The sequence below is a fragment of the Vulpes lagopus genome, chromosome 1, assembly GCF_018345385.1.
Source record: "Vulpes lagopus strain Blue_001 chromosome 1, ASM1834538v1, whole genome shotgun sequence".
NCBI classification, from domain to species: domain Eukaryota; kingdom Metazoa; phylum Chordata; class Mammalia; order Carnivora; family Canidae; genus Vulpes; species Vulpes lagopus.
The window spans coordinates 79,555,335-79,578,336 of record NC_054824.1 but is presented as its reverse complement, the minus strand read 5'-3'; the positions used below and the strand labels follow the sequence as shown (position 1 = coordinate 79,578,336).

The 23,002-nt window shown below is 38.9% G+C and overlaps 1 protein-coding gene across 4 annotated transcripts in view; it reads right to left on the bottom strand.

The window, feature by feature from the left end:
* Positions 1-874: 874 nt before the first annotated feature.
* GOLGB1 (golgin B1) overlaps positions 875-23,002 on the bottom strand; it is an 85,849-nt gene continuing 63,721 nt past the window's right edge. For all 4 annotated transcript variants that reach the window (XM_041774062.1, XM_041721634.1, XM_041774239.1 and 1 more), the window contains 8 exons: positions 19,084-19,262; positions 11,504-11,669; positions 11,165-11,302; positions 5,604-5,747; positions 4,700-4,797; positions 4,070-4,204; positions 2,530-2,635; positions 875-2,255 (listed from right to left, as the gene is read on the bottom strand). In XM_041774062.1, coding sequence (XP_041629996.1) covers positions 2,121-2,255; positions 2,530-2,635; positions 4,070-4,204; positions 4,700-4,797; positions 5,604-5,747; positions 11,165-11,302; positions 11,504-11,669; positions 19,084-19,262 — 1,101 coding nt within the window. In that variant the 3' untranslated portion in view covers positions 875-2,120. The remainder of the gene's footprint in view (positions 2,256-2,529; positions 2,636-4,069; positions 4,205-4,699; positions 4,798-5,603; positions 5,748-11,164; positions 11,303-11,503; positions 11,670-19,083; positions 19,263-23,002) is intronic.

Here is a 23,002-nt window from a genome sequence, read left to right as displayed (position 1 = left end):
GATTCTCTGCCAGTTTAGTGGGGGCGGTGGTAGTGTATTCATCTTCCCTACTTCATGACCTCCTTATTGTGGCGGCACTAAAATTATTTTAAGGAACAGCAAATTTTGTAGAGGGGGAAAAGATCTTTTAGATCACTTGGAATCTGAATTCAGTATCAAAAAGGGGAATGATCAGACCAGATATTGTGACACACCAACCAGACAGTTCTTTAGAGAAACCATAGAATTTCATCAGAGAGGACACCAAGAAACCCTCTCTCTCTGCTTCGCAAATGTCCCACATCCATTTCTAATGAGACAGCGAAATTACAGCACATGGAAACAGCATGGGCTTTGGGGCCAGAAAACCTTAGTGCAATTCACTTACTGTACTTTGATAAAGTTAGCTTTTCCTAGCCAGCCAACTTAATATAAAAATTACAGTACTGCTTATTCTGCTATACCCTAGACTTATAGCTTAGCTTATAGACTATAGCTTATTCTGCTATACCTTAGACTTCCCTCCCCCCGCCCCCGGCCCACCCACACGGATTCTTAGGGGTCTGATGTTTCAGTATACATCAGATAAGCATTCTCTCAGGCCCAGGCCCCAACGGCATGAATCTCAGGCCTTAAGGCCAGTTTGTTTGGCTCAGTACTAGAATGAATTTCCTCATTCCACTTCATTACCCTGGGGTCTAATGACACATGCCGCCATTAACTGGTGCGGGCAGGGAGAAGGAAGCCTGAATAGGTAGAGGTCACTACCCTGAATCCATCCCTGGCTGCCCTGCCCCCCTCCCCCTACATACCTTCCTTCCCCAGCATGGCACACAGGCACTTGTACAAAGACCCGTGTGTACATACACTCGTACACATGTACACGCCACCACAATTTTTGATTCTGAAAATAATTTTATTATTTTACAGTTGTTCAGGAAAGTTCCTGGATTGCTCTGACCAAGATTTGGTCACCACATAACAAAGAATCACAGCAGATCAATCAGTCCACCGGTTTTCTCTCTTCTTTGGGTGGGAAGAGCAGGCAGGGACACACCATGTGCATAATGAGAAAATAACCAGCAGGTAAGGGTGGGGCAAGGGGAGGCAGGGAACAGGCACAAACGGAATTCAACCCTGGCTGCCATTCTCAGGCTTAGATTCAGATATTTTGTCTTCTCTGTATCACTCTCCACTTTCCTCAGCCTTGTTACCATAGAGGGCAGATGACTCTGGGCTGAGAAACTGGAGTAACTGTCACCAATAGCAGAACAGCTTGGAACACCCACAAGCTAGGAGTGGTCATCATACCAGTCAGGCACCTCACCTTGGACTAGCCCCTAGTGAGCGCTTTAGGGCCCACATTCGAGGCATACCCAGCCAACACAGGAATGACATGAATCTGATTCCCAGTGTCCAGAGCCAGCTCTTCCTTTCAGTGAAGGGAGAGGCATGGGCCATTTACTATCTTAGCATACTTGTGATCAGGGCATACACAATAGGCTCCTGTCCTCATAGTCCACGACCACAAATCTAACTCCAGTTATGTCTGAACAGCAGGGAAGGAGATGCTGTCCTACCCTGTGATCTGACAGCCAAAGCCCCTGGAGAGTTCTTTAGCTCCCATCCTATTTTGCAAGAGACCTAATCAGCTATTCTGTGAGATACTGTCCCCCAGAACTTTGTTTATGGCAGGCCCACCTTCCTTCTGAAGCAGGAGAAAATAGAAGGTAAATGAGGCAAAGAAAGTATCAGTTGAAATGATACTGGACTACAGATTATTAGGTTTATTTGAACCATCTTCTAAGCTGAGAGGCACTCCTCAGCATTTTTCACAGGACCACAAAAAATCAGGGCCCTGCAAAATCTGAACAAATCCTGGGCTCAATGACCAACTGTGCGGCCTCCCCAGATTATGCAGAAGTGTGCAGGCCCTGAGCAGTAAAAGAAAGCAGACTCGCTGGTCCCTGCAGCTCTGCCCTGGGCTCACATCCACCTCTGTTTGTGCAGGCACTTTCTGTGGAGAGTTGGAGAGAGGACCTGTAAGTGGGAAGACTATTCCACTAGAATTGATGATTTTGATGTTAGTGATAAGGGAATTCCAGGTTCTGAGGGGGTGGTCAAAAAGGTGAGAATTCAGTTTATAGATGGCCTGTGAAACATAGAATGAGCAGGATGTGAACCATCAGGAAGTAGATGGCTGCTAGCAGTGGCACTCGGGTCCGGGAATGACAGAGTGAACGCAGGACTCGCTTCCATCCAGCACCACTCCGGGTCTGAAAGAAAAATCTGAAAGTCAGAGAGTTTTACTCTACGGGGTATGTCCCTTTCCCTTTGCCTAACACTGCAGGAAAGAGGTATCCCGAGAGCAAGTCCCCTCAGGGTCACTTGGCCAACTCTACTAGGTTCCTCCAACCTTCCACACCCTTCTACTCTGAGATCCTCAGTGCCTGGACTTCTATCTTTCTCTTCCTTGACCCCTTGCCCTCAATGCAGCCAGGCCCGTGATACAGTATAGTACCCTCTCTTTGCGCTTCCCCTCCTTCTTACCCTTCGACAAGTGCTGCTTGTAAGATCTATCAACAGTGCCTGCTCCTGAGTGCCGCAGGAGCCAATGATGGGAGACCGGGCGGAGTCCCATTCACTGTGCTCCAACCTGGGGTGAGAAAAAAAAGAGGCATGGCTTGGTTCATGGCACGAGCAGCTGATCAGGTGAGGTCTTCCCAGTCATTTTGCCACGTGCTGTGGCATAAGAGACTTGTGGCAAAGGCTGCTCCCAGAGGTCCTACCCCCATTCGGGCAGTGTGCAGGTGGAGAAGTTTCTTTCAGCAGCAGCAAAAGGAGACGATAACTACTAGGAATTAATGCCTATTATGTAGCAGATGCTGGATTGAGTGCTGTACATACATTTCATCCTCAGGTTTGAGGTTGGTGTTAATATCTTCAAAGGAAGGCTTAAAGAGGTAAAATGTCTTGCCCATGGTGGCACAGTGAGTAAGAGGTAAAGCCAGAATTAAAAACCCAGGTTTCTCTCTAAATCCCATGTTCTTTTTATCCAATACACCAGAGAAAATCAATAAATTCTTTTTTCATTTACTAAAGGCTAATAGGCAAAAGCATCCAAAAAAAGGTATTTGTGGGGTTCTTAGAATTAAACTGAACTAGCCGCCTCTACTGCTTCCTTCTTCATTTTTTGCTGATTTGTTTAATGCTGAAACTTCTCCATTTAATGAAGAAGTTGCCTTTATCCACTCAATGGTTTCTCACGAAAACATGAGCTGCATTAAAGGGGCTGCAGGTAACACAGCATGTCTGAACAAACATTTGCCTATAGGGATGTACTTTTTAATCATGTTGGAAAGGATGGAACTCTTCACTCCTCCATATGAAGGGATGTCTGTTAGCCTAACACTCCTGGCCTCTTTTTGCAGGTCATAGAGTTTTCTCCCGGAGAGAAAGAACACTTTAAGTTGATTTGTGAGTCTGGGAGGAGAAGCTGAGTGAGCACAGCCTAGCTCCATCCTGTCAGTTTTCCTCTGAGAGCCAAGCTGACTGCACAGTACACCTTCTGTGATCCACCTTCTGTACACCTTCTTCCTCCAGAAGATAAGCTTTTCTGGGGCCACCTTGGCCTGGGAACAGCACAGGCTGGCACTACGAGGGTCAGTTTGACAACTTCTGTAGGTTAGGCCGAGGAAAAATGAAACATCTATAAATACTGGAAAACCAAACAGCATTGGCTGCTTTTAAATAACAAGTCCAAATGAATAAATAAATAAGTCCCCTGAGTTCCACATATACCACAGAGTACAGGTGAATGAAGCTCTAACATGAGAATGGCAGTATGGGGCCTAGGCAGGCAGCATGTGATCAGCTACCTAAATTTGCTTTCTGCACCAGGCCCAAAGAGGACACTGTGGAGGGGCTAAGCTTGGATTAATATGGCTTGTCTTGACCCCAAACTCCCTGTAGCACCCAACTCAAGATGGGAACTAGATCCTGATGACTCCCAAATCTGGCTGCTGAAATGTGCACAGTGTAATCAGAAAGACTCAGAAGTGAACAGAGGCTATCTCCCACAGTCCTTTACCGCCGGATATGCTCCTCGGCCACGGAGAGGGCAGTCTCAGCAGCCACTCTTTGGTCCCGTTCTTCTTCTAGCAGCTTCCTCAGTTCGTTCATCTCCTGTTTAGTGTTGCACAGCTGCTGCTGGGCTTCTGAAAAGCTTCAAAATAAAAGGACAATAAACAGCATCAGCAGATGCAGAACACAGTTGCTGATACAAGCGATCTGAAGTCTTCACAAGGTGATAAAGCAGGAAAATGTCTAGAAGTTTGTACAAACACAAAAAAATAGGAAAAAGGAAAGGATTTTAAAAAGAGAACATTTTAAAATCATAGTTGTCAAAATAAGCTGCAGAAAATGCCTTAAGAGATTTTAGGGACTGACTGTGTTATCTTTCATTTGAGCATCACAGGATTAGTGGGGTATGCATGTGTGTGCACAGGTGGGCACACGTGTGCACTGCTGTGCTTGCTTTTGTTCTACAAACTTTTCAACTTTACCAATTTACTAAATTGTTACTATTTAATCCTCATATCAATCCTGTGAGGCCAATAAGAAGACATTAAATACATTCACTGGGCTCCGGGTCCATCTAGATGACTGCCCATTTGTGTACACACAGTGCAAGTGCTACAGTTGTGGGCTGTTCCTCTACCTTAGCTGTGGCTCCTTCAGTTCTTCAGGATCACTCTTCCTGTGAGCTCCATTCTTTTCCTGGGGAGCTCCTGGAGCAACATCTATATTCAGTGGCCCCTAGAAGAGTAAGTTTAGTAATTCAGTGATGAAAGAGCTTAAGAAACTGCATGGGCAAAATGAGAACTCACGGAACACCAAAGAGAATGAGACACCTTGGAGAGGAAACACCCACTTGCCACCCTCTTCCAAATGCAGAGTCAGAAATGAGAATCTTCTGCTCCATGAGATTAATTTCCTACCTAAAACGCTTTATTAGATTTTCTCCCGATTCTCATTTTTGAATCTCCTCTTAAAAGTTGAAAGGCTTACCACACAAAAGTGTAAAAGCTTATTTGCTTTCTTCTAGCGGAGGCTCATGGGTTTTCCAGAGGCTACTTGGATCTTTCCCTCATTCAACTGTTCCTCCAAAACCTCTTCTTTCCCTGTCCTATTCATCTCAACACTAATTCTCACTCCCCACCTCTGCTTCAGCAGTGCACTCCTGCTCCACTGTGTCAACAGTCCCACCTATTCTGCTTCTCAGTGCCAAATCTTTCTACAGCTTTCTAATTTCTTGAAGCAAAATCCACAGTCTGAATGTCAGACTTCCAAAAGCCTCAGTCATCACTGTTTCCCATTCACTTTTTTATTTCTCTCCCACTATTTCAGTGATGTTTTTCCTTCTAATTCCTTCCCTCCTTGATATTTCTAGGCCTTATTTCAATTCAGGAAACATTCTTCTCTGACTTTCCTCCATCACACGTAGTTAATCTTCAGCCTACGGAGTTAATCTTCAGCCTACGGCACCAGCCTCTTCCATGCTGCTCTTTCTGTTTTACCATTTGCACTCTATTTCTGACACTTTTCCCAGCCTTCTTGCTCACCGCTTGAAGCTCCTGGACCTGCTTCTCCAAGACTGCGCAGTGATTAAAAAGGTCAGTGTAGTGCTGCTGGTTCTCACGAAGGCTCTGACTGGTATCGCAGAGCTGAATTGAAAGGGTATTTTTCTCTTCAAGTAGCTGAGAAAACTGAAACAGAGCAGAAGTTGAGCACCACCCCACTGGACTGTTTCACAACAAGCAGTGCTTAGAAAGACTCTCCTGAGTTTGAAAGTTCTAATTTTTTTTTAATGCAGGATCTTTATTTCAATAATGGTAACAACAGTATTGTGTGTGTTTCCTTCAAAGTGAAGAAACTCAGAATTTTTCAACTGAAAAGGAAAATAATTCTGGAGTAGTAGGAAACTATTTGTGGTGCTTAGTACACTGACTGGGAAACCACAAAGCAGAATCCCACAATCTGAGAGCATAAACTATCCTAACTATGTAAGAGGAGAAAGACAGAAGCTTGAGTCCACGGCTATAATCCTTAGAACTCAATATGAGATAGAGCTGTCACCTAGAAATTCATACAACCATACTACTGGGGACACTCTTCAGTGCTATAGAGAGTTACAAGTCACCAAGAAATTTCTGTAGAAAAAGAAATTGTAATGTGTGGTAGGGGAAAGAAACAGAAGAAATCCTAAATTGCCTGTATACGTGTAAAAAACTACACTCGGTGCAGTGCAAACTCACAGGTGGAAAAATGTTAGTCGCTCAAAGCAGGATCTTCTTCTACTACCTGAGCAACAGTTAGCTATTCAGTCTTTCCTTAAACATGTCCAGCATCAGAGGTGCTCACCTCTTGACAAAGCAGTCCAAGCATTTTTCACCATGTCAAAAACAGATTATTTTTTATATTGAGTGAAAAATTTACCCACCGTAGCTCCTAGCCAGTGATTTTAATTCAGTTCCCTGGAACTAGAAATCTAATTCCTTACTTGCAGGCTGTCAAGTTTCAAGTTCCAGTTATGATTAACATCCAGAAACATCAACAATCATAAAGATGTCTCTCCAAAGTACCTACTGTAGGATTGTATGCATGAGGTAAAGGGAAACTGGTGTAACTGGATGCATGTTCAATCTTTTCCCAAGTATTCTTTTTGTAAGTATTCTGGGTTAATATTTGTGTAAAAAAAAGTTGATGAGAGTTGCTGGAGGGGAGATGGGTGAAGGGATAGGGTAACTGGGTGATGGGCATTAAGGAGGGCACTTGATGTAGTGCATTGCACATGGGTGTCATGTGCAACTGATAAATCGCTAAATTCTACCTCTGAAACTAAAATATACTGTAGGTTCACTAACTTGAATTTTTTAAAAAAAGATTTTATTTACTTATTTGAGAGAGAAAGATATAAAGATAGCAACCAAGATAGTACAAGCGGGAGGAGAGACAGAAACAGGCTCCCTGCTGAGTAGGGAGTCTAATGCAGGGCTCGATCCTGGGACCATGACCTAAGCCAGAGGCAGATACTCAACCAACTGAGCTGAGGCACCCTATTAACTTGAATTTAAATTAAAAAAAAAAGTTGACTCAATGTTCAGAGAAGATAAATCTTTCTAGAGATACTCTGACAGACTGGGAAAGACATTTGATACATACAGAAAACTAAAGTAAGAATCTACATGGCATAACAAAAATATTTTCATAGATAGAATGAAAATCACAATGAATAACCTTACCTCTGAAGAATAATTTTCAGTTTACTAAGCACTTTTTAAAGTATCATCTTATTTGAGAGAGGTAGATGTTTAATTTGTCCCCATTCACAAATGACAAACAAAAAAAGAAATGAGCAGTGACTTGCCCAATATCATGTGGCTCAGAGATGACAGACCAGAACTCAACTATGGTTCTTGGTTCCAAGTCTAGAGCTCTGCCTACTACTGATGGCATCGCATCTGAGGGTTCAGTAAGGGAAGTGAAGCAGGTTATGTGTTTTAGGGGGAGTAGGAGCAGTTGGTAAAGAAAAGAATATAAATGTTTGAAAAGCAATACTAATTTGAAGACAGGGGTAGACATGACAATTACTGGGTATAATGACAACTCTGAGACAGAGATGAAAGTTAATTTTCCTGGCCGCAATGAATAGCCCAAAAGCTACCAAAAAAAACTCCCAAAACAAAAACCAAAAAAATTCCTCAGTTTTGAAAATACAATACTTTCTTTCCTATACAAATTTAAAGGAGAAAGGATAGATATGTAAAAATCATTGGAAGCAAAAACCCCCTTAACTGGAGAGGTCTAATTGTTTATAAGCTGCCCTCCTATAAACCACCTTTTATACTGTTCACATCATTCTATTTAGGATTAGACAAAGATCCCTATAGCTTAGGTGTTGGCAAACTATGATCCAGGGTTTACTGTCTTTTTTTCTTTTTTTTTGGTAAATTGGTTTTATTAGAATATGACTGCTCTATTTGTTTACATACCATCTGTGGCTGCTTTTGAGACAGAACGGCAGAGCTGAATAGTTATAACAGGAGGCATAGCCTACAGACCTAAAATATTCACCATCGGGCCTTTAAGGAAGAGTTTGTCTGTTTTAGCTCATAAACTGTTGTACTTCAGAATAGAAGGGAATAATCTAGACTACATTATCCTAATAGTCATTCCTCTCCTGTTTTTAAGTTTTAGGTTACAAGTTTTTAAGTTTGCATTACATACAAACATCCAACCATGCTGGAAGAAATATAAATAAAGTCTGAGTATCCATGGAAAGAAACAGGGCAGTGGCTTGATGAGTATTCTATGCCTAGACCATTTACTATAATCCCATTCGGGCCCAAGAAGCAAGTCTGCTAGTTAGCTAGCACCCATTTAGAGTGAGGCTCTAAGCTCATCAGGTGCTATGCTCCATGAGGGGCCACTGTGTATCCTAACATATGGCCAGCCTCATAGAAGGTAAATAATAGTTATTTGGTGAATGAGTGAATGAATGGATGAATGAATGAATGAATGGAGTGAGTGAATGAATGACATTAGGGATAAAGATGCCTCTTTGCAGTTTATTTCTAAAGGAAGAACTCTTTCTCACCCAGAAGGACAGTGACCCAAAGTAGTATCTCTCGTATTTTAAGCAATATATGCAGTATATATCTCAATAAAGCTGTTAAAGAAAACATAACGTTGATTGTGATCCAGAACTTAGTATATAAGTATATGTAATTAAAACTAAAGTTTCTCTAAACAAGATAGACTCTTTATATTATATAATAACTACTTGTTTGTAATCTTTTTTATTTTGTTCTGTAAAAAACACTATTTGCACTAGTTTTAATAGCTCCAAACTGGAAAAATCCTAACGTCCTTTAAGAGCATAAGAGAGAAACTATGGTATGTGCTTACAATCCAATGCTATATAGCCTGAGAATGGAAAAATCACACTATCTAAAACAACATGGATGAATCTCACAAAATAAATGAAGTCACATAAGAGAAGATATGATTCCATGTATCTGTAGTTCTAAGGTGACTAGAAAAGGAGACAAGAGACTTTCTGAAGTTCTGGTATATTCTGATTCTTGATCTGGGTACTCGTTATTGGGTGTCTTCACTTTGTGAAAATATGCTGTGCTATATTTATGATTTGTATGCTTTTTATATATTTTATTTCAATAAAATATTTACATTAAAAGTTTTTTAGTTGCTACCCACTAAAAGGACCTCATCATCTACTAAGGGTCCTAAATTTCATTTTAAAATACTGTCCTAGAAAGACAAATGCCCAGAGTAATTTACAGTGGTTTTCAGGAGTGCAAATGTAAAATGAAATGGGATCTAGTTTATGGCAAGAAGGAGAAGTGGATAGGAGCTGCTCTGGAGTCCCCTTGAAAACTCCCAGACAATTACCCCAATAAAGGGGCTATAGTTTTACCCATTAATTTGAATCAACAAACTATTAAATGCAAATTTTCTGCCAAAGTTAATAGCATTATCAGCCTCTGATACTTCAATTCAATTAGTTGAATTTGACATTTAATAAATACCTCCTACATAAGCTAGGTACTGCGCTTTTCCACATAGGTTATCATATTTATCTCAGAATGACCTCCTTCTAACACCTTAGGCAAATTACTTAATACCTCTGGGCCTTAGTTTCCCTTTCTGTTGTACAGCCTACCTATCTTTACCATTTTTTAAAAAAGATTTTATTTATTCACAAGAGACAGACAGAGAGAGAGAGAGAGAGAGAGAGAGAGAGAGAGAGGCAGAGACATAGGGAAAGGGAAAAGCAGGCTCTTCACAGGAAGCCTCGATCCCAGGATCACGACCTGAGCCAAAGGCAAATGCTCAACCACTGCGCCACCCATGTGTCCATCTTTACCATTTCTGGATCATAGATCCCTTGATGAATTGACAGGTTCTCATGATGAGAGACTCAGACATGCACACACCTATACAAACACTAATTTGTATATAATTTTTGGACATTCACAACTCTCTTCAAAGACAATCTTTGTATTCTGGAGTCTAAATGACCTCTTAAATCCCTTCTAGTTCTAACAGAAACTACCTACCTGGATTCCTCTGAAGAAGGCTTCCTAGGGAGGTGACACTCAAGAATACTCTGAATAGTCAGAGAGCAACAGGAGCATAATGTTTCATAAGTAGGTGGGAAGGAGAGGCAGATGAAGGAGGAAGAGAAGCCAGAGAACAGATGAAGAGAGAGAACAGAGATGTGAGAAGGTATCCAAGAATAATTTTCTTTAATCTTGCCTTGGTGAGATTGGCTCTAGAGACCAGATGGCAAAATGGCTCTTCCCTACAGAAATATATCCCATCTTTCCTGGTATGCTTCCTTTGAGTATGTGGACTGGCATGGCTGGGGTTTGGGATAAAGCTGGCTTCTTGGGATCCCTGGGTGGCACAGCGGTTTGGCGCCTGCCTTTGGCCCAGGGCGCGATCCTGGAGACCCGGGATCGAATCCCACATCGGGCTTCCGGTGCATGGAGCCTGCTTCTCCCTCTGCCTGTGTCTCTGCCTCTCTCTCTCTCTCTCCCTGTGTGACTATCATAAATAAATAAAAAAAATTAAAAAAAAAAAAAAAAAGCTGGCTTCTTTAGTTCCAGAATATTAGACACCAATGAGAAAGGCTACAAATGGAGTGGAATGAAGAGCAGACTTGTCTTCTCTATTTCTAATATCACAACTGAAAAGCTTCCTTATTCCTTCCTGAAACATTTTCCTGTTGCACACTGGGAGGAATCAGAGAGGAAGGTGTTGAAGCATTTGTGGGGAGTTACTTCAATATTACTAACAAGGGGTACAGATAGGAAGACAATGCTGGGGAACAAGGCTTCCTAAAAGAGTTGGATTTTTTTATTCTTATTAAATAGATTTCTCCAAATCATTCCCAAGGACACTCCAAGGATAAGGAAAAGGAAATGGCCGTGTGTCCAGTACTTTGGGGTGAGCAATCCAGACCCCAAGAAAAGTGAATCTTCTGTATCCAAAGATATGTGATAGCTACAACCTAGACTTAATCAGCTTCTACTTATTTCCTTGCTTCTCTGGTCATGGAAATAAGAAACTGAATTCAAGTCTACCAGGAAATACTTACCTTGCTGTTTAGTTGCTGAATTCTTAATTCCTTTTGGTGAATTTCCTTTAGGCTGTCATTGAGCTGTGTCCTAAGAAGTTCTGTCTCATAAACTAGATTTTGTGATCCATCTAGGGATGCCGATGTCTCTGGGGATGCCTGTCAGGGTACAAACACTAATGAAATATCCTCCTAATGCTGTTCATGCTTAATTCCTTCCCTCCATGAACTCAGTCCACCTCACAGGAGGTCACAAGACAACTTGCCTAAGAGTGGTAGATGGGCACTTGGCTTGCAGGAAGCTAATGCTTCCTAGGTGGTGGTTACCTCTGAGTAGCAATCAGCATGGGGATTACTCACCTGTCTTTGGTACTGTACTTTGAGGGCCTCAGCCCGAGAGGAAGGAGATCTCAATTCCCTCATAAGATTCTGCAGATGACTGAGCTGCTGATCTTTATCTGAGATAGCCATAAGGTACTGCTCCTTGATTCTCCTCTCCTGGGCTTCCCAGGAGCTCTTTTCCATCCTAGAAAACACACGAAATAATCACAGGCAAAAAAATACTTGTGAGACATGGATGAATAATTACAAATTCAAAACAGTATTATGGGCTGTAGAGACATAGTAAAGAAAATGTATCACAGAGCACAATTTATATTATAAATTGAACTGCACAGCAAGATGATGAAGCTGAACTAATAAAAAGAATTTCAACTGGCAGGACTGAGGATGATTGCATGGGAAAGCATTCCAGGTTCTATGAACTTATTGAACAGTAGGCACAAAAATGAATACACACACACACACACACACACACACACAAAGAATTCTGGAATTGTAGCAGATAGGGTAGGAAACGAAGATGGAGAAGTGAGTTTCGATCATGTGAGGCACTGAGTAGCATGTTAAATAAACCACATTCTGTAAGCAATGGGAAACCACTCTAATTCTTCAGAAAGGTAGTGCCAGTTGCAGTCTAACATCATGGTTACAAAAATGCAATGCTACCCAGAGCAACTGTAGAGTTTTGACAGAGCTGGGTTCAAATGCTGGCTCTATCATAAACTAGGCATCAGACCTGAATAAAGTTTCTTCATCTCTTCAAGCCTCATTGGTAAAATGGGAATAAACTATTGATTCCTTAGGATTATTCTAAGGATTAAATGAGACACTGTATGTCAGGCACCAAACACAAAGCCTGGCACATCACAATCGCCCAACAAATATGAGCTGCTTTCTATTTATTCCTCAAATTTGGCCAAGTCTGACCAGCTCATTTATTGTAGTGCTAGCAAAAACTGTGTCTCTGCCACATTCTTTAGTTCTACTTCTCTCTATACTAAAAGAACTCAGTAGGATTGTCATCAAATTTCTGCAGAATCTCTTTACTACCCGTGTCTCTATTTTTTCCAATAACACTAGGTTTTGTTTGAATTGCATCTGACTTTTTTGTCTTTCACTCTAGAAATAAAGTAAAACGGTCCCTTCTTCTCTAAATGGCTTATAACTGTTATGAAATAATCTTGCTTAGCTAAGAAGTGAATTGGATTACAGTTAAATTTTTTTTAAAAAAGGGAGAGCCCAAACTTAGAAACTAAAATAAAATTTTATTACAAGGCCACTACATGTAAAAGGCACAGGATTTTTAATACTTCCTTTGAGATGTGTCTGTGAAAAATGAAAGAGAAAATTTTAAGAGTAGAAGACCAAAGAAAGATCATAATCTTCCATAAAAAGCTTCAAGCTGCCATTTTTCTGGAAGTTTGTCATAGTGTGGAAAGAGATGCTCAATAGAGAATAGGACCTACGGAACAAAGCTGATCACTTCACAGAACTCAGCTGTAATAGGGATATATCATACTTACCCCTTATGTAAGAGAGCACAGGAATCAGGACAGAATAAGCAAATCAGTAGACATGAGGGGAAGAGAAAGGTCATGGCATAAATCCAGGCTCTCCTAATAAGCCAATCCCAAAGCTAACAGAAGCTGAACAGGATGTTCCAGTTTTTTCATGTTTGAAAAGCTAATTTCCCCCACACAGATCAAGAGCAGAAGACAGAGGTCCTGAAGTTATGCAGCTAAAGAACCTGGTCCTAAAGTCAGGGAATCAAACTTGTGTCCTCACTTTCTTCTTCCTTCTAAATGTGAAAATATCTTCCTTTTCTTTCCCTAATGTACTCACATTCACTTGAGATGTAATTTTACTTTTTTTCAAAATTGCTCAAATGTGGAGGTAATGAGAGAAAACCTAAGAGAAAAGTAAATGGGCAGCAAAGGAGGGGGGAAAAATCATTAGACCAGAAATCACTTTGTTCTTTTCTCTAAGAGTTAACTCTATACAGAAAGTATCCTTTCAGAATGCCCTTTGAGGAAATTTAAAGAGGAAGAGGTGCCCACAGAAAATGCAGCTCTTCTTAGGTTTACACTGGTAACTGGAGACTTAATATATTTATAGTTCCAGACGACCTGGAGATAATATGGGAGACATCAGGTGATGCTCCCATGTGGTTCTAATCATCTCTGGAGGTCCCTAAATTCACTGCATCTGGAGGGAGATAAACTGAAACTGTGATCTCTTGATGATGAACTGATTCTAAAAGATTCTAACAGAATAAAATTGGGGTAGCTATTCCCTGGCAGGGGAAGAAATAAAGCTGAAAGAGAACAATTCATCTTTTCTCTTGAAGTTCAATTCCAGAAAGAATAAACAGAAGAAATTTGTATTTCCAGAGAGCAAAAATTCAGTTTTTTATCTTCCCTTCAAATCATTTGATTAAAAATATGTATGTATCTGTATTTATCTGGGGAAGCTGTCAACTCTATGGAATAGGTTTGACATATATTCACTTACTAGAAAGTCCATAAATATGTTAAATATGAAAAATTTTTGAATGTAATTTTACTACACAAAATTTAAATCACCAAATTCAAAAAAGCATTTTGCTCTATAAACTTGGCTTAAACTTTATTTTGAAAAGCCATGTTAGTAAAATGCATGCCATCTAGGATCAATGAAGGAACAAATCTCTTATGTCTGTACATCAAGAGGTGTCTTAGGAATGTTACAATAATTATTATATTGATATCTGCCATCATGGTAGCCCCTCTGTAAGTGGGACAGGAATCTAGACTCCACCTGTATTCTATGTATGCATTTGCCTGTGGTTCCTGTAGCAGTAGGTGAGACAAAGCAGATGCTGCTTGGTCAGCAGCACTTTCCAACATTCTTTCCTTTTTGTACTAAACTTTGAAAGCTTTGGGTTTGAAACAGTAATGAAGTCCCAATAGTAAGGCTACAACAACAGCACCTGTTTTTACATACTATTAAGCATTTATTCTTTACCTTTTCTCTTTGGCTCAAATTTGTTAGAAACACTGAATTAAAAAAACATCAAATGAGAGACCAGGTGGCAGAGAGCATTAAGGTCTACTTCAAACACTCATACTCATTCTCCCATCCTTTTTTTTTTTTTTTAAAGGCTTTATTTATTTATTCATGAGACACACACACAGAGAGAGGCAGAAACATAGGCAGAGTGTGAAGCAGGCTCCCTAAAGGGAGCCTGATGCAGGACTTGATCCTAGGACCTGGGGATCACAACCTGAGCCACCCAGGTGCCCCTCCCCTCCTCCTTAATAACAGAACCTTGGTTTTTACCTGGGCACACTGTATTTCTATATAAAGAAACATTTCTTAGCCTCCCCAAAAGCTAGATGTATGTGACTAAATTCTTCTAATGAGACCTAAGTGTGATTGTATCCTAAATGGAAACTTCTAGTAAGTCTCCTTAAAAGTAAAGGGTTGTGCCTTTCTCCTATATTTCTTTCCTTCTGTGTAGAATGTCCATTTAACAGCTTAAGTAAGTTCCAGCAATCATCTTGGACCAAGAGGTGAAAGCAGCATGCTGACAGTGGAGCAGAAAGAGCTGCTGTGGAGCTGTTATACCATTTTCCTCCAGACTATCTTCCTCCAGACTTTCTTACATGAGAGGAAAATAAACTTCAATTTTATTTGAGAAATAAAAAATTTAAAACTGACAAGAATTATAGTCCTTTTTAAATTTTTTTCTGCTTTAATAATATCATATAGCACTACTACTCATCTTTAAAAGGGCTTGGATTTGTGGATCCGGACCGGATGGAAGACATACATATCTTCTTATTTCTCCCACTAAGTAGAGATGAAAACTCTGGGGATTATGCATAAAAACAAACACAGAAAACTTAGAAAGATGGAAAGAAGTTGGACTAAATAGTGGCCCTAGGACACGAGAAAGAACAAGGCAGTAAATTGACTGGTTTTTCTTTTTTGAATTTTATATATCCCAAATTGGGTAAAGAAGAATCCAACTACCTGGAAACACCAATGAGGACCAAGAAAATTCTGCTCTCTCTTGCCAAAAGATCAGGAATAGGCAGCCTGATGAGACAGAAATACTAATGACAATAATCACTCTATTCTAGGTGAACATCATGGAAAACCACAGCCCAATCAACAAAATCCTAGTGGAAAAGCTAGACTTCTATCCTGGCCCAAAGATAACTAGGTGTTCCGTAGTTGGAGTGGTGTCAGAAAAGGCCAAGAGTGTTCCCTGGATTGTCACCACCACTCAATGGAAAAGAGGTGACTCTGATCAGTCCCATCCACAACCCACTGTGGTGACATCTACCTCTACCTATAACAAGGTAACAAAACATTCTTTCCTGTCCCTGCAGAGGTAGTATCAGAAGAGGCCAACAGGGAAGTTTGGACTTTGGGCACGATCCACAAGTAATAAGGTGCCTCTCCTCAACCACCCTCCTACAGTGTCTGTAAGGACTGAGTGGGGCACCTGGACTTTCACCACTGCCCCGTGATAATGCCTTTCTTCACAACCCCCCAATGGTATCAATGGAGTGCATGTATGGAACTTGGACTTCTACTCTCACCTAATAGTAATGAGGTACTCCCGTCTCAACTGTAGTGTCAAGGGAGTGCAGGTAGGGAGCCTGGGGTTCTGCCTCTTCCTGGCAGTATCAAGGAACTTCCTCTCCTGTGGTATTAATGAAGGCTGAGTAGGGAGCCCACTGGACTTCACCCATCATCTAGCAGTAAAGTATCAGTGGAAGCCTACTAAAGCAGAGGATTTAAATAATATTTAAAGTCTTATAATCTCCAAAATGTTCAAGATACAACTAAAAATCACTCATCATACTAAGAACCAGGGAAGTCATGACTTGATTGAGAAAAGACTGAAATGATATAGATGTTGAATTATATATTATAGAATTATACTAGGATTTTAAAGCAGCCACTGCAAAAATGCTTCAACAAGCAATTACTAACATACTGAAAACAAATGAAAACACATTTCTCCAAAGAAGATAAACAGATAATAGACACATGAAAATATGTTCATATTATAATCTTCAGAGAAATGCAAATCAAAAGCACAGCAAGTTATCACCTCACAGGAGTCAGAATCATAAAGATAAGAAATAGTGTTGATGAGGATGTAGAGAAAAAGGAACTCTCATGTACTGTTGCTGAGAATGTAAATTGGTATGGTCACTATGGAAAATAGTATGAAGGTTCCTCAAAAAATTAAAAATAGAATACCATACAACCCAGTAATTCCACTTCTGAGTATTTTCCCAAAGAAAATCAAATACTAATTAAAAAACATATATGCATTCCTTAGGTTCAATGCAGCATTATTTACAATAGCCAAGATACAGAAGCAACTCAAGTGTACAGCAATAGATAAATGGATAAAGAAGATCTGGTGTGTGCACATACACAGAAATATTACTCAACTAAGAAAATTTGCTGTTCACAACAACATGGATGGGCTAGAGGGTAATATCCTAAGTTAAATACATCAGAAAAAGATAAATACCATATGATTTCACTTACATGTAAAATCTGAAAAACAAAGAACAAACAAATGGACTCATACATACAAAAAACTGGTGATTGCCAGAGGAGAGGGAGGTGGGGAATGGGCAAAACAAGGTACAAACTTTCAGTTATAAAATAAGTCACAAGAATGAGAAGTTCACCATAGAAAATATAATCAATAATATTTTAATTACTTTGTATCATGACAGATGGTAACTACATTTATTGTGGTGAGCACTGCATAATACATACAATTGTTAAATCACTATGTCATACAGATGAAACTTATGTAACACTGTATGTTAACTATTCTTTGATTAAAAAAAGCACTAGGTGTTATGCTATATGTTGGCAAATTGAATTTAAATGAAATAAAATTTTAAAAATAGAGAAAACCTCAGAGAAGAAATAGAAGATATAAAGAACTGACTAGGGATCCCTGGGTGGTGCAGCGGTTTGGCACCTGCCTTTGGCGCAGGGCGCGATCCTGGAGACCCGGGATCGAATCCCACATCAGGCTCCCGGTGCATGGAGCCTGCTTCTCCCTCTGCCTGTGTCTCTGCCTCTCTCCCTCTCTCTCTGTGTGACTATCATAAATAAAGAAAAATTTAAAAAATACATATTTAAAAAAAAAAAAAAGAACTGACTAGAAATTTTAGAACTGAAAAATACAATATCCAAGATAAAAAGCTAACTCAATGGGCTCAATAGCAGAATGGAAGTGATGAAGGAATGAATCAAGAATCAGTGAATATGAAGACAGAACAACAGAAACTACTGAATCTGCATGAAGAGAAAAATAATCATTAAGAGTTCATCAAAATTAAAAACACCTTATTGAAAAAAATGAAAAGATAAACTGTAGACTGGGAGAAGATACTTGCAAGCCATCTATCTGACTAGGAACTTGTACCTAGGATATATAAAGAGCCCTCAAAACTCAATAGTAAAAAATTAACAATCCAAATAAAAAATGAATAAAACACACGAACCAATACCTCATCAAAAAGGACCTACAGATATCAAATAAACAATAAAAAAAGTTCAACTTTATTAGCCATTATGCAAATTAAAACCACACTGGGATAGCATGGCATACATATTTGAAAATTAAAATATTGTTATAATATTAAATGCTGACAAGGATATAGCATTTGATATTGAAACTGGATCACTCATATATTGCTGATAAGAATACAAAATGGTATGGTTATTCTGGAACATAATCTTAGTTTCTTAAAAAACTGAACACTTACCATACAACCTAGCATTTGTATTCCTGGACAATTACTTCGGAGAAATGAAAACTTATGGTCCACATAAAAACCTATACACAAATGTTTAACAGCAGCTTTGTTAATAACTAAAAATCAGAAACAACACTCATGGGTAAATAGTTAAAGCAGTACATTCATACCATGGAATACTATTCATCAATAAAAAAGAATGAACTATTGATACATGAACAAACGTTGATGGACCTCAAGGGCATTATAATGTGTGAATAAAGCTAATTTCAAAAGGCTACATACTGTAGGATTCCACTTAAAACACTGTATGTTAAATGGAATTTAAATAAAAACTTAAAAAAAAACCCCACCATTTTCAAAATGGCAAAATGATAGAGATGGAGAATAAATTAGTTGTTGCCAGAGTTAAGGATGTTGACATAGGTGGTTGGGGGAGAAGATTATGACTATAAATTAGTAGTAAAAGGGACATTATTTGTGGTAATGGAGCACTTGTATAGCTTGGTAGTCGTCATGATTACATATATTTACATATATGATAAAGTTGCACTGAACTATACACCCCCCCACACACACACACACACACACTTGAATGAATACAAAATTGATGAAATCTGAGAAGGGTCTTTGTACCCATTGTCATTTCCCGATTTTGGTATACTACAGGAATGTAAGATGTTACCATTGCTGGAAACTGCATGAAAAGTACACAGGAGCTCTCTATATTATTTTTGCAACTTCTTATAAAACTAAACTTTATAATAAAAAGTTAAAAAAAAAGTGTCAAAAAAGCAGGGATTATCATACCTGAGCTGATGCAGCTCATGCTGCCAGGAGATATTTTCTTGCCTTAGCTCTTCTTGCATAATCTGAAAATTTTTTGTCTTATCTTGATACTCCTGAAGTCGAGCCTTCAGTGGACGCAACTCTGTGACTTCTTGGTTGATCTGTAAGTACTGCTGCTGCAGATTCTTCAATTCCTTCAGCTTTAACCAAAGAGAAAGTAAAAGGGTAATTCAGCACATCTCATTTACTCAGCTGTAAGTCATCAGCAGCTCCCTACTGAGTCAGACACCACAACAGATTGTTAGCACCTAACAAGTTCATTAACATATTTCCAACAAGAATCTCTAAAATGGTGAAATACAGGTAGCCAGGATGGTATGAATCACCCCCATAGAGCCACCATCAAGGCTACAAGGCCTGACCATTCTTGGAACTGAAGTTCTAAGTTGACTCTAGATCTAAAGCTTAGATATAGGACAGACTTAAAGGACCTACAGTTTCTTTGTGGATGGTAACTCCCCAAAACAAGAAATGTAAATATAGACTGACTTTCTATTTAGCCTTGTGCCCTACTTAGGCTTTTAAACTTTCTTATATGGGTATCAACCTTAATTTTAGCTTAGCTGATGTTGACTATAGAAAGAAGGCAGTGATGCCCAGGCCCAGTGGGTTTAAGAGCACTTAGGCTTTGGGGTCCAACATCCTGCCCACATAGGTTGTGTAACTCTATGCATATTCCCTTACATCCCGCCCCAAGCTTTAATTTCCCATACCTATACAATATCCCTTAATTTCCCTTACCTCCCTTATGGTACTTCTTGTTAGATTATAAGAATTAAATGAGAAAACTAACGGTAATGGTAGTAATGGTGACGGTAATAACAATGAGGATGGTACAAGGATGATGGACTAGCCTTTAACAAAACTGTCTATCTACATTCCAGGTGCATCTTCAAATTCTTTATCCCCAGTACTCATTAAAAGCTTGGCAGTACAAAATGTTAGGACATCTGGATTAAAAAGGGACCTTGAACACACATCTCTTTCACCCACTCTTGAAACACCAATAAAGCTACAAAAAAGGCATCATTTTATAAGCACAAAACACAAGAACAGGAAGAACAAGAGAGGAGTCAGCAGCAACAAAATTAATTTTGGAAGTTGAAAAGCAGATGCATAAGTGGTATCTGACTTAAAAGATCTGTGAAAGCCAAATCTTAAGCTGGCAGTAAGGAAAGCTAAGAACCAATAGAACTTACTCTGCAGAATCTTCAAAAGGCTCAGGAATTAACAGCACCAGGTACCTCTGGAGAAGATGGTGATGGGGGTAGGGAGAAGGTGGTAGCTGAAATAAGGAGGATTAGATGAAAGCTGCTTAAAAAATAATTGCATCCCTAAATAGTCTCCTCAGTTCCACACCTTTTGTTAACTCTGACAACTAGTTTTGGAGAAGGTAAAAGAAGTTCCAGACCATGAAATACCAGGCACAGGTACTGCTCTAAAACAAGGGTTATCAGGTCAATATCTGCCTTCTGAAACCTTTCCCCTACTCAGCTTGGACAGTGCTGGCATCCAGGCCTTTACCATCCATACAGGAAATGCGAAGTCTTCCCTAGAAAATCTGACCAGCCCAAGCAGAACTAAAGATACCAACACAGGCACTAACCACAAAACGCTTGGCAAGATCACCTTGCAATCACCAAACTCACAGCTGGTAAGCTCCATTCACAAACTTTTTAGACCTTACCCTTAAACATGAATTGTGAATCAAGGATTAACCCTCACCTGAAGAATGGCTATCATTAAGGATAGGAAGAAAGAACTAAAAAAAAAAGTAATTCAAAAGAGTTTAGCAGGGGAAAGAATATAATACACTTGAAGATTTAAGAGAGAATATTAGAAATTAGAAACACTGTTGCAGAAAATATGTTAAAGAAAAATTCATTACAAGAAAACATCAAAGAATGAAATTACCACCACTATTATTGGTGACATCCATACATCCATGTGACAAGAAAGAGAAAAAAAAGAAGTCCTTATAAATTAGGAACATGATAGCAAAAATGAAAACCTCAACAGGGTTTCTAAAAATAAAGGTGAGAAAATTTTCCCAAAGTATAGAAAAAAAAATAGAAAAGGTTAGAAATTATAGATACAATCCAGAATGTCCCATATCTAAATAACAGGCTTTTTAAATAAATAAATAAATATAAATAAATAAATAAATAAATAAATAAATAACAACAGAGAAAAAGGACAGGGAAAATGGTAAAACATAATTCACAAGAATCTCCCAAAATTGATGAATATGACTTCTTAGATCCAAAGAAACAGACACAATGATGAAAATACACCCACATCAAAGTATATTGTCACAAAATTTCAGAATACACAGGACTAAAAAATTCTAGACATTTCAAGAAAGAAATGAGAAATAGAAAAGGAAACATCATATTTAAAGGATTAGGAAACAGAATAGCTTTAGACTTCTGAATTACAATGTAAAATAAAAGGCAAAAGATCAATGTCTTCACAATTTTAAAGGGCAATTATTTTCAGCCTAGAATTCTATACCCAAACTATCAAGCAAATATGAGTGACAAAAAGACATTTCCAATGAATTTACTACCCCTGTATCTTTTCTTAGGAAGCTACCAAAAGAGTTCTTCCAACAAAATGATGACACAAAACCAAGACACGGAAGACCTGGAATATAAGAAACAGGAGAGTGGTGAAGGGAGATATCCTAGGATGAAAACAGTATCCTGGTTCATGTAACAAGAAAGAGACTCAAAATTTTATTCATAAATACAAAATTGATAGGAATAAACATCCTAAGAGGAGATGTGGTTACATGGCACTAAATCTGGAGTTAAATTACATTGATAAATACAAAGAAAACTAGTAACAACAACAAAAAACACAGTTATTAACTCTAAGACGAAAAATGATGCTGAGGAAAATAAAAGCAACACATCTCAGCTATCATTGCAGTCATAAAAATGTAAACACTGATGTAAACAAAAACCGTGAATTAACCAAAATTTAAATTACATGAGGTAAATGAGGAAGGGGGTGTATATTGAATATGTGCATATGTACTGCAAAAGCAGAGGGAGGAAAAAGAACTAAACCCCAAGATGCATTGTAAGTATGATATGTAGATACTGAAAAAACACCAAAATAATAAATTAAGAAAGCAAATTAAAAGCAAATTGCCTTGGGAGAAAGAGAAACAGAGTTGGAGTAGAGATGCTGTTTGTTTTTCTCATCAAACATAGAGAACTGAGTGACAGAATTTAAGTGACATACATATGCATTTAACTTTATTTTTTTTAAATTTTATTTATTTATGATAGGCATACAGTGAGAGAGAGAGAGAGAGGCAGAGACACAGGCAGAGGGAGAAGCAGGCTCCATGCACCAGGAGCCCGACGTGGGACTCGATCCCAGGTCTCCAGGATCGCGCCCTGGGCCAAAGGCAGGCGCCAAACCGCTGCGCCACCCAGGGATCCCCTAACTTTATTTTTTAAACAAAAAATAAATTTTGTTTTGTTTTAAAGCAAAAATATATTTTTATGCACTAAATATATTCTTTATTCACTCCTCTAATCCAGATATCTAATTGTTAATCTTGAAATAGACCAGATCATCAGAAAGCTGTGTGTCTGGGACTCTATTTTAGCCATCTGTATAAGGAAATTATACAAAACTATTTTGCTATACAGTTACAGCAAGGAACACCTAAACTAAACCCTATAAAACAATTATATTTACTATAAAGAAGTAAAAGATGTTTTACAACTTCATACAGTCTTGTCTATGGAAATACAGAAGAAATTTCTTGCATGCCTCAATAAAGAATAACTATTAAGCAACTATAAGCTAAGAATAACTATTAAGCTTATCTTTCTTCCTTTTCCCTAAAATATGGACATTG